This window comes from Suncus etruscus, chromosome 16, assembly GCF_024139225.1.
Source record: "Suncus etruscus isolate mSunEtr1 chromosome 16, mSunEtr1.pri.cur, whole genome shotgun sequence".
Lineage (NCBI taxonomy): Eukaryota > Metazoa > Chordata > Mammalia > Eulipotyphla > Soricidae > Suncus > Suncus etruscus.
In genome coordinates this window covers 60,149,956-60,163,037 of record NC_064863.1, presented here as the reverse complement: position 1 = coordinate 60,163,037, position 13,082 = coordinate 60,149,956, and the positions used below count along the sequence as shown (strand labels likewise).

Below are 13,082 nucleotides of genomic sequence, written 5' to 3'. Positions count from 1 at the left end.
CGGGGGAAAAAAACTTTGAGGGACACAGGGGAAGAAAGCATGGGGAAAAAAGAAGGGGATAAAACCATCTCAAAAATAAGATGAAGGTGAACCAGGCAGAGGAAAAGTTGATTTTCCCTTTTTTTTTATTCTAGTACTACAGTTTACAGCAATTAGATGATAAACAATAAAACAAGACTTTTTAGAAAATCCATATCCAAGCCAACCTCAAGTACACAGCAATTAAAGTTAAACCCACTTAAAAAAATTAAGTTTGGTACCTTACATTTGTTTTACACACATAATTGAAACTTGCAAATGAGCAACTACCTTTTTTATCTGTGGAATTAGAATTTTGGGTTCATTCCCTAAATCACAAGTTATAGTAAATCATTAGACATTCTCTATCAGTCCTTAACCCAGGCTCCAGATTACTAAATTTGGAAAAACCTTCGTCAGTTTGGTCATCTCTTTCGTTTCCATTCCTACAAAGTGGTGTGTGTGTGTGATTAAGTGAACAAACAACTCAGCACCAGGCTCACACAAAAATCTCTGGAAGAATCCGATGAATGTTTTTCTCTATATATTTTCGAACTTTACACCTATAAAATACATATTTGAAACTATGAAACATTTAGGGCTGCATGTAACAGAATTTGGAAGCATACTATGTGTAGTCCTTAAAATCTTTTATTTTGGTGTCTGAGCACAATTTCCAAATGCTCATAGAAAGGCAATTCATCACTACAAAAGTATGAGGAGAAAAGAAGACGGTGAAAGATTTATATTTATAGGTGCAAAGTTGTCAGAACCAAAATAAGTTCAAGAGCACAGGATCTTCCATGAGATTAGTCAGAAGCTTTTTGAATTGACTTTGGTTCCAGTTTGCAAGGGCTTTTTAAAAGCACACATGAAATAGATCTTATTTCTTTAGTTTTGCCTTTTTTTCCCTCCAAAAAGGTGATAAAAATTTTTACGAGCTGAAAGCACAGATATTATCTATGTTTCCATCTAGGCAGCTGAAATGCTGCAAATCATACCAGAATAAAAAGAACCTAGTATTTTGCCAAGATTTTTTTTTGGGGGGGGGGAAGGAAGGCTTAATACAGCCTATTCTTCCAAACAAAAAGTGATTTAAAAAAATGAATGTATTTATAGAATTATTTACAATGTAACATCTATAAAGGGTTAGAACTGTGGTCACTTAGAAAAACAAATCTTGCTAATTATTGTCTGTGAATAACTATTGGAAATTTTAATTTTTAAACTAAAATAATATTAACAAAATTAAAAGTTTGTAATTTATCTCCCAGTCGGAAATAGTTTTCTAACAATTGGATTATTAGTTCCCAGAAATTTTAGCAAATCCCCCATTCAAACATAAAATAAGTGGCAGGAAATGCCATTCATTGCTGTATCTCTTTTTTTTTAATCCTAAAGGAAAGAGAAGGACAGATTTGAAAAAGTATATTTCTTTTATAGGAGATTATTTTCTCTCTGAGCTAGCTAATCAGGAAAAGAAATTACAGGAAAAACAGCAGAGGTAGAAGGTGACAAAACACGAGGAGGACTTTTCCCAAGCTCCCACATTATTACATTATCATCATGAATTACCTAATCACTAACTTTATCTCTATGTACTTTAAAGAAAAGTAAGGATGCCGTGGTTTTATTTTATATTTTTTTCTTCAAAGTCACTAAGGCAAAAACTTGCAAGCAATCTTGGTTACTGAGAAGAGAACTGTAGTGAAATACTAAGTACTTATCCTTGGCTTGGGGATTAAACCTATAGAACAGAAGTGAAGGGGCGGGGTCTGACCTAGGAGACACAACTACTTCAGAAGAGTCCAAGTCCAGATGGAAGTCACCTCTAGTTCCTTAACTGCACTAGCAGAACAGGTATAAGAACCTGACCTTGTAGGGTCTGAGCTGTAAAGGCATCAATAAATAAGGTTTAATTCCCTACGGCTGTTTGATGGTGTGTTTATTGGTCAACTCTTAAGCAATTTCTCAAAGTCTGGTTGGTTGGCATTTAATCAAGAACTTATACTAAATCTTCTAACTCTGGGGAAAAAAATCAAAACAACAGAACAACACAGTCTACATATCAAACATTTTTTTTCTTCTTGTCAAACAATTCTAATTAAAGTTTTTGGTGATGTTTGATCTAGAATCAGAGTTTAGATGTTGTATCTTTCAATTTTTTTCCTTTATTAATAGTGGTATCAGACTTGCGAGGTGACCAAGTACAAAATGCTTAATGATGCTTGGGGATCAGTTTCTTTGCTGTACTATTTAAGGTCTTTGCCTGTTTCACCCAATCCATTTCGCTAAATTAATAAAATGAAAATAAAAAGAGTGAAAGGGGAATGAGAAAATGGATAAACAGGAAAGACAAAAATAGTAAAAGAATAAGTCAGCTTAATACATCAAGAAATAAATCTTTGTTTTAGCTCTATCTGCTTTAAATATCAAGTCTAATAACCATTAGAATTAATGATAAGTTTAAAATACACAACTAACAACTAGGTATAACATCAGTAGGCAGCACTATCAGGACCCCCCCCCCCCCCGCCCAGTTAAGAATAATTTGAATAAAAGAGCCATCCATTCATTTATGTAGAACTAAGTGAATACCTTATATTCAAGGCACTGTGGAGACTTAAAAATTACTTAGGGCCAAAGAGATGGATCAAAGGGCTGGAGTATGTTTTCTGTATGCAGGAGGCCCAGGTTCTATAGTTGGTACTACAAGGTGCTCACCTCTCTCAAGGTGCACCTTCAGGGGTGACTATTTGAGCAACAAGCTGGGAATAACCCTTGAGAAGTACCAGTTGTGGCCCAGCTACAAGGAATTCACTTTCATGAGAAAATACATACAAACACGATTAAAATGACAAGGTACCAATCATGATAAACAAGATGGCTATCAGAATATGGGAAATCTGGGGCCAGAGAGCTAGCATGGGGGTAAACCGTTTGCCTTGCATGCGGAAGGTCGATGGTTCAAATCCTGGCATCCCATATGGTCCCCCAAGCCTGCCAGGAGCGATTTCTGAGCGTAGAGCCAGGAGTAACCCCTGAGCACTGCTGGGTGTGACCCAAAAACCAAAACAAACAAACAAACAAAGAATATGGGAAATCCAATATGAACAGATGATTTTAGCTGTGAAGAATTATCAGAGGACACTTGGGGAGGTGACATTTAAATCTGAATGTTAAAAGTGTCGCTGAAGAATAAGGGAATGGGGAGAAGAAGGGCATTTCTTATTGGCAGAACTATCTCCTAATAATTCAAATAGAATAATTGGAACAAATAAGCTGGATGACCAAGCAACAGAAGTAGTTTAGTTTCTCTCAAGTGCAAAAAGAGTGACCTGAAATGGGCTAGAAACATTGAATAATTGGTGCTGAGACTCACGTCTCTGGGCAGCTAAATCAACAGAAAGAAAATGGTACTTTTAGAAAGACAAGGGAGAGGATGTACTTTGGAAAGACTGACAGGAAATTATCTGGCTAGAGTTGAAAAAGATGGGTCTGCAGGTGGAAGTCAGGCTGACACCTAAGGAACATCACCTAGCACTAACGTAGTCAAAGACTCCAGTGATAAAATGCTTCAGAACTACTTTCATCCTTGTAGCCTCCTTCCTTCTTCTAAAACATAGTGGTGAAATGGGGTTAAGTTAGAATTCTATTCAAAATAGCCAAAAAGAGTTGATCAGTCTTAAAAAATGTTTCCAGTGAGACCTCAGACACTGCAAAATGTAACAAGCTACCAGCATGGTTAAGAATTCTGTAAGTTGTATTTTTTTTTCCTTAAAGGATAAGAGTAAAAAAAATATAGTAAAGGTGTGATAGTGGCAATCGCCAACGTTTGCATAGGTCCAGAAAAATGGAGAAAATGGAAAAAAAGTCCTTGACTTGATTACAAAAAGGCCTCACCCCAGAAGTTTATTGGCATAAGACAGACTCTGGGTTCCAGGCATACAACTTACTGAACTTAAAAACAAATTACTGTAGTAGAATGCCTGTCTCCAATACAGGTAGGGGATGGGAAGGGGGGAGGGGGTAATGTTGCACTGGTGAAGGGGGGTGTTCTGGTTATGACTGTAACCCAAATATGATCATATTACTTAAATAAAAAATATATTCAATAAAAAAAAAGAATTCTGTATAATCTGTGTGCACATTCTTTGCCTCAAGACTAAAGCCCAATGTGCATCACTAGGGAAACAGCCCTTTTACCTTTGCTCAAGCTGTTTAATGGCAGCAGCCATCTGATTAGTCTTTTCTTCTAAGCGACTGTTTAGTTCACTTTTCTGTTTGACTCCTAAGTCTGAAATCTGTTATGAAAGAGAAATATGAGTCATATACATAGAAGGTAATTGAAATTGAAGTATGTCACACATGCCTGTTAAATCTAAGACACAAATGCTCATATATTTATCTGTAAGTTAATTTCGAAATGGAAAAGGAACAAAAGGCAATGTTTGTAATAAAATGTTGGTTTGTTGTTGTTGCTAGTTGGTTTGTTAGTTGGTTTTTGGATCAGACCTAGGTATGCTTAGGGCTAACTTCAGGTTCTAAGTTCAGATATCATTCCTGATAGTACTTGCAGTGACTAACCATATTGTCTTAATGTAAGCTGTTATTATGTGTAACACCAGTTTTTCACTTATGCGGTGATAGGAATAGAATATTGGTTGGCAAGAGTCTTACCAACTGACCCTTGTAATTAATGTTGCTCAAATGATGTTTTACTACAAAAATCAACAATCAGAGGGTCGGAGCAGCAGCACAAGCAGTAAGGCATCTGCCTTGCACGCGCAAGCTTAGGACAAACCAAGGTTCGATTCCATGGCATCTCCTATGGTCCCCCAAGCCAGAAGCGATTTCTGAGTGCATGGCCAGGAGTAACTCCTGAGTGTCACTGGGTGTGGCCCAAAACAAACAAAATCAACGATCAGAACTGTCATAAAAAAATCTAGTATAAAATGTATCTAATGTAATCTAGTATAAAATGTAACAGGGTGCTAGACAAAGATATCAAAAGGCTGGAGCACATGCTTAGAATGATGGAGTCTTAGTTTCAGCCAATAATAACACATGGTCCCATCGTCTGTCTCTAATGCAATCCCCCAAAACCCCAAGTACTCCAGCACTATGCTGCCAAATAGCTACTGAGCACTGTTGGGCAAGGCTCAAAATACAAAATAAAAAACAACTAACACAGCTAATGGGATATATTACTTGATATGTAAGGCTGGAGTACAGAATTCTATTACAACTTGTTGTAGTTTTTGGGCCACATCCAGAGATGCTCAGAGTTCCCCCTGGCTTTGCACTCAGAAGTTACAACTGGTGATGTTTTGGGGATCATATGAGGTGCCAGGGATCAAACTGGTCAGCTCATGTGCAAGGTAAGTGACTACCCACTGTACTTTTGCTTCAGTTCCCTTATAAAAGACTACTTTCTTTACTATTTGGAGAGTAGCTATGGACAGAATAGAATTGCACAAATATATGGCCCCTAAAGTGGTTTGTTGGCAGTCAGCCTCAAAATGAAATGAGGTTTTTCCACTTTATATTTAAAATATGACTAGCGAGGGCCAGAGAGAAGGTGTAAGATTTAAGAAAGCCAGCAAGCCTGTTCCTTCTGTTTCTCTTACCTGCAGCTTAAAGGCCAGTTCATCTTTGAGTGATATGAGACCATCCAGCTGCTGCCTCAGAGACACCAGAGCATCCTGCTTTTCACAGACATCTTTCTCCAGCATCTTCACAGCTATCTCCATCTCCTGTCTCATGCTGATCTGGAGTTCCAGTTCCTTTTCAACATCCTGCTCCCAAAGGCAAGGAAATTGGTCACTGTCTCTTCCTCAACGACATACAAATGATTAAATTCCACAGAGAAAGATAGACCAAAACTTTCAGGTCTAATATTTCAGCAGTCACTCTCATTCACCACACTTTAATAAAAAAAAGAATCACAATGGGCTCCCAAGCACTGCTGAGAGTCTCTAGTGACTCCCAGGACATGAGGCCTGAACAGCATTGCAGCTCCCGATCTTAGCATTGATCCATCCAGCTAGGTTTGCCAAGCCTTGTGAGAGTGGCCCTACAGCGTGCGTGGAAGGCCCTGGTTCTCCCCAGAGAGAATAATTATAGGGGTTTTTATGATAACATTTGCTCAAAAAAAATTCTACGTGAACAATTCTCAGTAAAGGGAAAACACGGTTGCACGGTTGAGAACCCAACACGGTACAACTGGGATACTTTTTCCAAAGTTGACGGCACAGCTAGTTTCCAAAAAATTCAAATTATATATATATATATATATATATGTATATATATTTATTTCTATAAAAAGAGCAATAGCAGTAAGTTATGCATCAATAGCAGCAACAGCGTTTCCAGATTCTGCAGTCTTCTGAACGAATCATACACATCAGCACACCCCATTAAAAAAAGGGAATAAAGGTAAAAAAACAACCCCCCAGAAAACAGCAAAGTTCTGTCACTGTTGTGGTACCTGGCACCATTAAAAAAAAAATTATTAGCTTCTCAATCATCATCTGGAAGAAAACATTCTAGAATAACGTCATTACAAACAGCTTTGATAAAGCACTGTCACTGTCAGGTCATAAAGCAGGTCCACGGGACTTGACATTCACAGAGGGGTGACACAGAAAGGGGGTCCAAGGCTACACTACTAGAGGGTACAATTCAAGGCATTATTGGAGACTTGATTCTATGCATTCGGCAGAGGACCACGGGCTAGCACTGCGGCTGTGGTGAAGAAAGGTGCCTTCACAGACAAGGTTTCTGCTCGTTGACACAGTCAGTGCCCAATGCCCATATGAACGTCAGCTGAGAACCGTGTGTGTGTGTGTGTGTGTGTGTGTGTGTGTGTGTGTGTGTGTGTGTTTTAAAAAAAGGGCAAAAGCAAAAGAGGAAAAAAAAAAAACCAAAAAAAAAAATCACACAGAAACCTGCCACTGGATTCGTCCAAAGATAACCGAGTGGAGGCAGCAAGGCCCAGCCTGCCCAGCACCTTACAATCTGTTCCGGGGTGGCCAAGGTGTTCAGGCAGCGTCCAACGCCATAGGCCCAAGTGGAGGTTGCTCAGGGCCAATCCCCGTCCTTGGGAAGGGGGCCACGCAGTTTGATCGTGTGCGACCCCTTATGGGTCATAGGAACAAGCTGCTGTGTCAGGACCAGCTCCCCTTGCCCTTACAGGGCCATATTTCTCCGTTAATAGCCTGGGTTGAGAACTGTGCGGGGACTGGGAGTGGTGTTAGAGAATTTAGTGAGTTCTATATATATACACCTAATGCTCTATTTGTTTGGTGGCTTTCTTTTTTCTTCTTTCTCTTTTCCTTTTTTTTTTTTTTTTTTTTGGTTTTGGGGCCACACCCGGTGGTGCTCAGGGGTTACTCCTGGCTGTCTGCTCAGAAATAGCTCCTGGCAGGCACGGGGGACCATATGGGACACCGGGATTCGAACCAACCACCTTTTGGTTCTGGATTGGCTGCTTGCAAGGCAAACGCCGCTGTGCTATCTCTCCGGGCCCTCTCTTTTCTTTTTTAACAAAGTATGCAGATGCTATTTATTTGGTCCTTAGTATAGCTGTCTCTGAGTCTTACAAAACATGGAATATAAATAACTCGAAACTTTAACAATACACAAAAATTGGCTTCTTACATAGACGTAACAAGCAGTTCTAGCTGAAAAAACTTAATTAACATAGTTTTGCATTAATATACAGAGTGCTAGATAGCATTCTTAAAACAAGTCTCAATGCATAGCACTTGATACTTCTTTTCACTTGTTCCAGTCAGTTAAGAGTATGGAAATGAAAAAAAAAAAAAAAGAGTATGAAAATGGTTAGATCTTGGCTAAAAATAATTCTTCTAACCAAAAATAAAGGCATACTATTTATAACCAGGTATCAACTTTACTAAACCACAATGTTGTAAAGCTACTAAATGATACCAAAGGTATTTACATGAAATGCAACATGCAATGCATTGCCTCATCTCATGACTGGTTATGCACACTTGGTCAAGGGCTTTTAAAACTATATTACTTGCAAACATACTGCAATGTTTCTATCGGGTCTAACAAAATGAATGCTTTCGGGCCGGAGAGATAGCATAGAGGTAGGGCATTTGCCTTGCATGCAGAAGGACGTTGGTTCTAATCCTGGCATCCCATGTGGTCCCCCAAGCCTGCCAGGAGTGATTTCTGAGCGTAGAGCCAGGAGTAAGCCCTGAGAGCTGCCAGGTGTGACCCAAAACAAAAACAAAAAAACAGAAAAAACAAAACACACACACAAATGAATGCTTTCAAAGGGAGCAGAATCATCTTCAAGTCACTGGGATCAAATTAATAACCTGGCTCTGCCCCAACGGCCGAATGCAATAAGAGTAGTTGTGAGGCAAAACTCACTGCTCTTTAATCCAATGTTAATCAAGGTCTTCCAGCTGCTCTATATTCTCTTTTTCTTCTAATTTTCTCTTGCAACTTCTGTCTTCTTCAATGATGTCAGCATTATTGGAAGGCCCTTCTTCATCTGAAATAACCAGGGACACATCATTTTGCTCTTGTACTGTGGATGTAGAAGGCTGAGCTCCATCGTCATGGCCATTGATTATGCTTTTGGAAGTATCTTCTGCTTGTTTGGTCCCCACTTTTTCTGGGGCATCACCAACAACTTCAAATTCAACATCCTTTCCTAGGCCTTCACTATGAAGAATATTAATCAATAAAGTGTAGTCCTGAAGAAAATCATCAGCTTGAAGTCTGCTCCCATTTCTAATTTCAAAATCTAACAGTTTGTTGTAATTGTTAGCTTCTGTCTTTCCTACTTGTGAAGAGATTAGGATTGTTCCTTTCCCATCTTCAATTTGAACATCTGGTGCTACTTTTTTTTTTCTTTCAAAGTCATTTTATCTTGCAGTGTCAGAACAGTCACGTGATCCACATTCAGCCTCATAGTCACCTCTGACTTGCTGGCACATACATAACAATTCGCATTGGGTGGGTCCAGAGAACAAGACATTAGGAGTTTCTTTCTTGGGTTTGGTTTTTTATTCAAAAATATCGCTTTGCATTGGTCTATTTTTCCTGATAAAAATCCTCAATCCTTCCAACACTATCAACCCAGCAATCAATTTTATTTCAAATCTACTCTTCATAAGCATACTGAAAATATGCATTCTGAGGTTTGCAGCAGAGGTGACAAAATCCATTGCAGATTGATCATCCCTGTCCCATATGAGCTCAGCTCCATCCCCCTTTTCACCTAAATGAACTCTCAAAGTCTCAATGCTCTTTGAGAACAGACATGCGCAGTTTTTTACATCTAGAACCTGCTGGTCTTTCAGTCCTAACTGGGGTTGTTCATTTTATTGATCTGATGCACTGTTTTTCTTCTTGGCTTTGTACTTCAGCTCAGTCCAATGGAACTGGAGGTTTCCTTTTCTGCTACAATTGATCCATTGTTAATAAGTATCTGATGTCATCTTTAAAAAGCTTCATAAAAAGCTTAACTGGGTCATATCCAGTTGATTTGACCCATTCCTTTGTGGAGATACGTTTGTTTTCATAATCTTCATTAGATGTTCTAGCCCTGGCTGCAGCTTCTGTAGGTTTCCAGGAAGCCTTTGGGGTCAGCTCTGTCAAAGATACTTTTTTATTTTATTTTATTTATTTTTTTTTATTTTTGGGCAACATCCATTTGATGCTCAGGGGTTACTCCTGGCTAAGCGCTCAGAAATTGCCCCTGGCTTGGGGGGGACCATATGAAATGCCGGGGGATCGAACCGTGGCCCTTCCTTGGCTAGCGCTTGCAAGGCAGACACCTTACCTCTAGCGCTACCTCACCAGCTCCAGGAGATACTTCTTGGTTAGCATCTTCTTCCCCAAACAGCTGGTTAAACAAATACTTTGCCCAAACAATGCAATGGATAGTTTCTGAAGGTGTGTTGCGAATCCTACAGCCAGGATATGTTCTCTGGGTTGGTTTGGGTTGACATTCTTTTTTATTTTTATTTTTATTTTTTTTTGGTTTTGGAGTCACACTCAGCAGCACTCAGGGGTTACTCCTGGCTCTACATTAAAAAATCGCTCCTGGGCCCAGAGAGATAGCACAGCGGTGTTTGCCTTGTAAGTAGCTGATCCAGGACCAAAGGTGGTTGGTTCGAATTCCTGTGTCCCATATAGTCCTCTGTGCCTGCCAGGAGCTATTTCTGAGCAGAAAGCCAGGAGTATCCCAGGAGTATCCCCTGAGCACCGCCGGGTGTGGCCCAAAAACCAAAAAAAAAAAAAAAAAATCGCTCCTAGCAGGCTTGGGGGGCCATCTGGGATGCTGGGATTCGAACCAACATCCTTCTGCATGCAAGGCAAACTCCCTACTTCCATGCTATCTCTCTGGCTCTGGGTTGACATTTATAGCATTCAGTCACCCCCTTTTTGATAGTTGTTACTTGTCCAAGATCACCAGCAGTTCCACTCTCCATTAGAGGAACATCAGCTGCCCGGCACAATCTATTCACATGGTTTCGAGCAGCTCTGTTATCTAAAGCACTCATAACCAATATAAACTGTTGGGGGGAAAATTCCACATTATAGTCAGGGTTTATGATGCTGTCATGTTAGGCTATGATATTAGCTTTCGGGTAAAACTGCAGTGCACTTTCTTTGGCAACCTGGGCCTTTGATCTTCCAACATGTTTCTTTTGAAGCAAAAAACTGCCTGTTCAGGTTGCTGATGTCGATAGTATCCAAGTCAATCAGGTCGATGTGGGAGAAGCCAGTGAGGATGAGGTTCTTGATTAGCTTGCAGAATATGCTGCCTGTGCCCACGACCAGCACCCAGCCTCTGGCCATGGCCACGGCCTCAGCCAGCTCCCGGGGAAGCCCCCACGACATGGTACAGCGGAGACGGGAGAACTGAGCCTCGACTGGAAGCTGTTGGGGGGAAGGGGGTCCCGACTTCAGGTCTCTTTTCTTTTTCTATTTATTTATTTATTTATTTATTTATTTATTACCTATTTATTTATTACCATACCTAGTAATTCTGGCTCTACATTCAAGAATTACTCCTGCTCAGGGTGCTCAGGACAACATATAGGATGCTAGGGATAGAACCTAGGTCAGATGCATGTAAAGCAAGTTCCCTACCCATGTGGCCCCAAACCTACTTTTCTTTTTTCGTGAGGAGGGGCACACCCAGTGGTGCTCAGGAGTTACTCCTGTCTTTGTACACAGAAATCACTCCTGGCAGGCTTGGGGACCATATGGGATGCTGGGGATTTAACCCAAGTCTGGCCCGGTCATTCTCGTGCAAGGCAAATGCCCTATGACTGTGCTATCACTCCAGTCCCAAACCTGCTATTCTTATATAGAAACAGACTGTAGGGCTGGGATACAGCTCATTGGGTAGAACACTTTCCTAAATACGTGAGACCCTGGCCGGAAATATAGCACAGCAGTAGGGCGTGTGTTTGCTTGGTACATGGCCGTCCCAGGACAGACCTGAGTTTGATTCCCAGCATCCCATATGATTCCCCGAGTCTGCCAGAAGTGATTTCTAAGTAACCTTTGAGCACTGCAGGGTGTGGTTCCAAAACAAAACAAAACAAAACAACCATCACCACCACCAAAACAAACCCCACCAAAAACGTGAGACCCCAGGTTGAATGCCTGGTGCTGTCTTCCAAACACCCCTCAAATAAAAAAAAAAAAATTAGAGGGGCCGGGCGGTGGCGCTAAAGGTAAGGTGCCTGCCTTGCTTGCACTAGCCTTGGACGGACCACGGTTCGATCCCCCAGTGTCCCATATGGTCCCCCAAGCCAGGAGCAACTTCTGAGTGCATAGCCAGGAGTAACCCCTGAGCGTCAAGTGGGTGTGGCCCAAAAACCAAAAAAAAAAAAAAAATTAGTAACATAAGATAAAAAACCCACAACAGATCGGCAAATACCTATGGACTGATGAGAACAGACAAAGAAAACGTTCTAATGAAAAATGAGTTTAAAAGAAATAGTTTACAGGGCTCATGAAGATTTGTTAGGCAACTACTGAGGTTCTGTGTTTTGATTTGTAAGATATAGCTTCTTTATAGGGGGTGTGCATTCAATTCTTGAAATACTAAAATTTGAGCAAAGTTTACCAGTCGTAATTGTGTCTCCTCCTTTAAATGCTTTCTGGCTTCACTTAGAGCTTGCCCGTCTGAAGTTCTGTCTTGTTTGGGACCCTTGAAAAGAGAGAAATAGTGCATATTTAAGGATTTAAAGATTCTACTCAAAGTTAGAAAACATTAGCACTGCTATTTAGTAAGAAAAAAAATAATTATACCTAAGTAGGTTTATCAGTGAGTAAAACTAACAAAGAAAATGGTACTCTAGTAAGAGGAAGAATAACAAACTCTTTCGTTAGTTTTTTGGGCCACACCAACCAATGCTCAGGGATTAATCCTAGTCATATACTCATGAATTACTCCTGGTGGTTCTCCAAGTACCATAGGGCTGCTGGTGATTGAATCCTGGGTCAGCTGTATGCTAGGCAAGAGCTCCCCACACTGTACTATCACTCTAACCCTAAAATAACATTCTCTTAAGCTAAATTGGGGATTTCTTGCCATTTTATTTAGTTCTAAAAGTAGGTAATACCTAAGGTAGATCTCCTAAAACTCAGTCTCTAAAAGTAAAACAGCACTTAATGTAAAATACGAATTATGCCAAAAACCTTGATCAAATGGTAATATATTTCCTTTACAGAGATCCTGCATTTGATGTCTGAATCATTTAGTGGTCATAAGCATAAAATAAGTCAGCCAATAGGACAATTCTTTGTTTTTTTGTTTTGTTTTGTTTTGTTTGTTTTTTTCGGGCCACACCCATTTGATGCTCAGGGGTTACTTCTGGCTAAGCGCTCAGAAATTGCCCCTGGCTTGGGGGACCATATGGGACACTAGGGGATCGAACCGCGGTCCTTCCTTGGCTAGCGCTTGCAAGGTAGACACCTTACCTCTAGTGCCACCTCGCCGGCCCCATAATAGGACAATTCTTATTTTACAAAGTCTACATGTTAATTTTACAAAA

The 13,082-nt window shown here is 40.3% G+C and overlaps 1 protein-coding gene and 1 pseudogene across 4 annotated transcripts in view; both read right to left on the bottom strand.

Annotated features, from left to right (window-relative positions):
- The window catches only part of RUFY3 (RUN and FYVE domain containing 3), a 94,545-nt gene that overhangs the window by 10,685 nt on the left and 70,778 nt on the right, over positions 1 to 13,082 (bottom strand). For 3 of the 4 annotated variants that reach the window (XM_049789911.1, XM_049789912.1, XM_049789913.1), the window contains 4 exons: positions 12,152 to 12,235; positions 5,649 to 5,816; positions 4,225 to 4,322; positions 108 to 2,309 (listed from right to left, as the gene is read on the bottom strand). In XM_049789911.1, the coding sequence (XP_049645868.1) occupies positions 2,237 to 2,309; positions 4,225 to 4,322; positions 5,649 to 5,816; positions 12,152 to 12,235 (423 nt within the window). In that variant the 3' untranslated portion in view covers positions 108 to 2,236. Of the gene's footprint in view, positions 1 to 107; positions 2,310 to 4,224; positions 4,323 to 5,648; positions 5,817 to 12,151; positions 12,236 to 13,082 lie in introns of those variants that run through there. The other variant, XM_049789914.1, reaches the window with a different exon arrangement.
- LOC126032538 (SUMO-activating enzyme subunit 2-like) lies at positions 8,445 to 10,911 on the bottom strand (annotated as a pseudogene).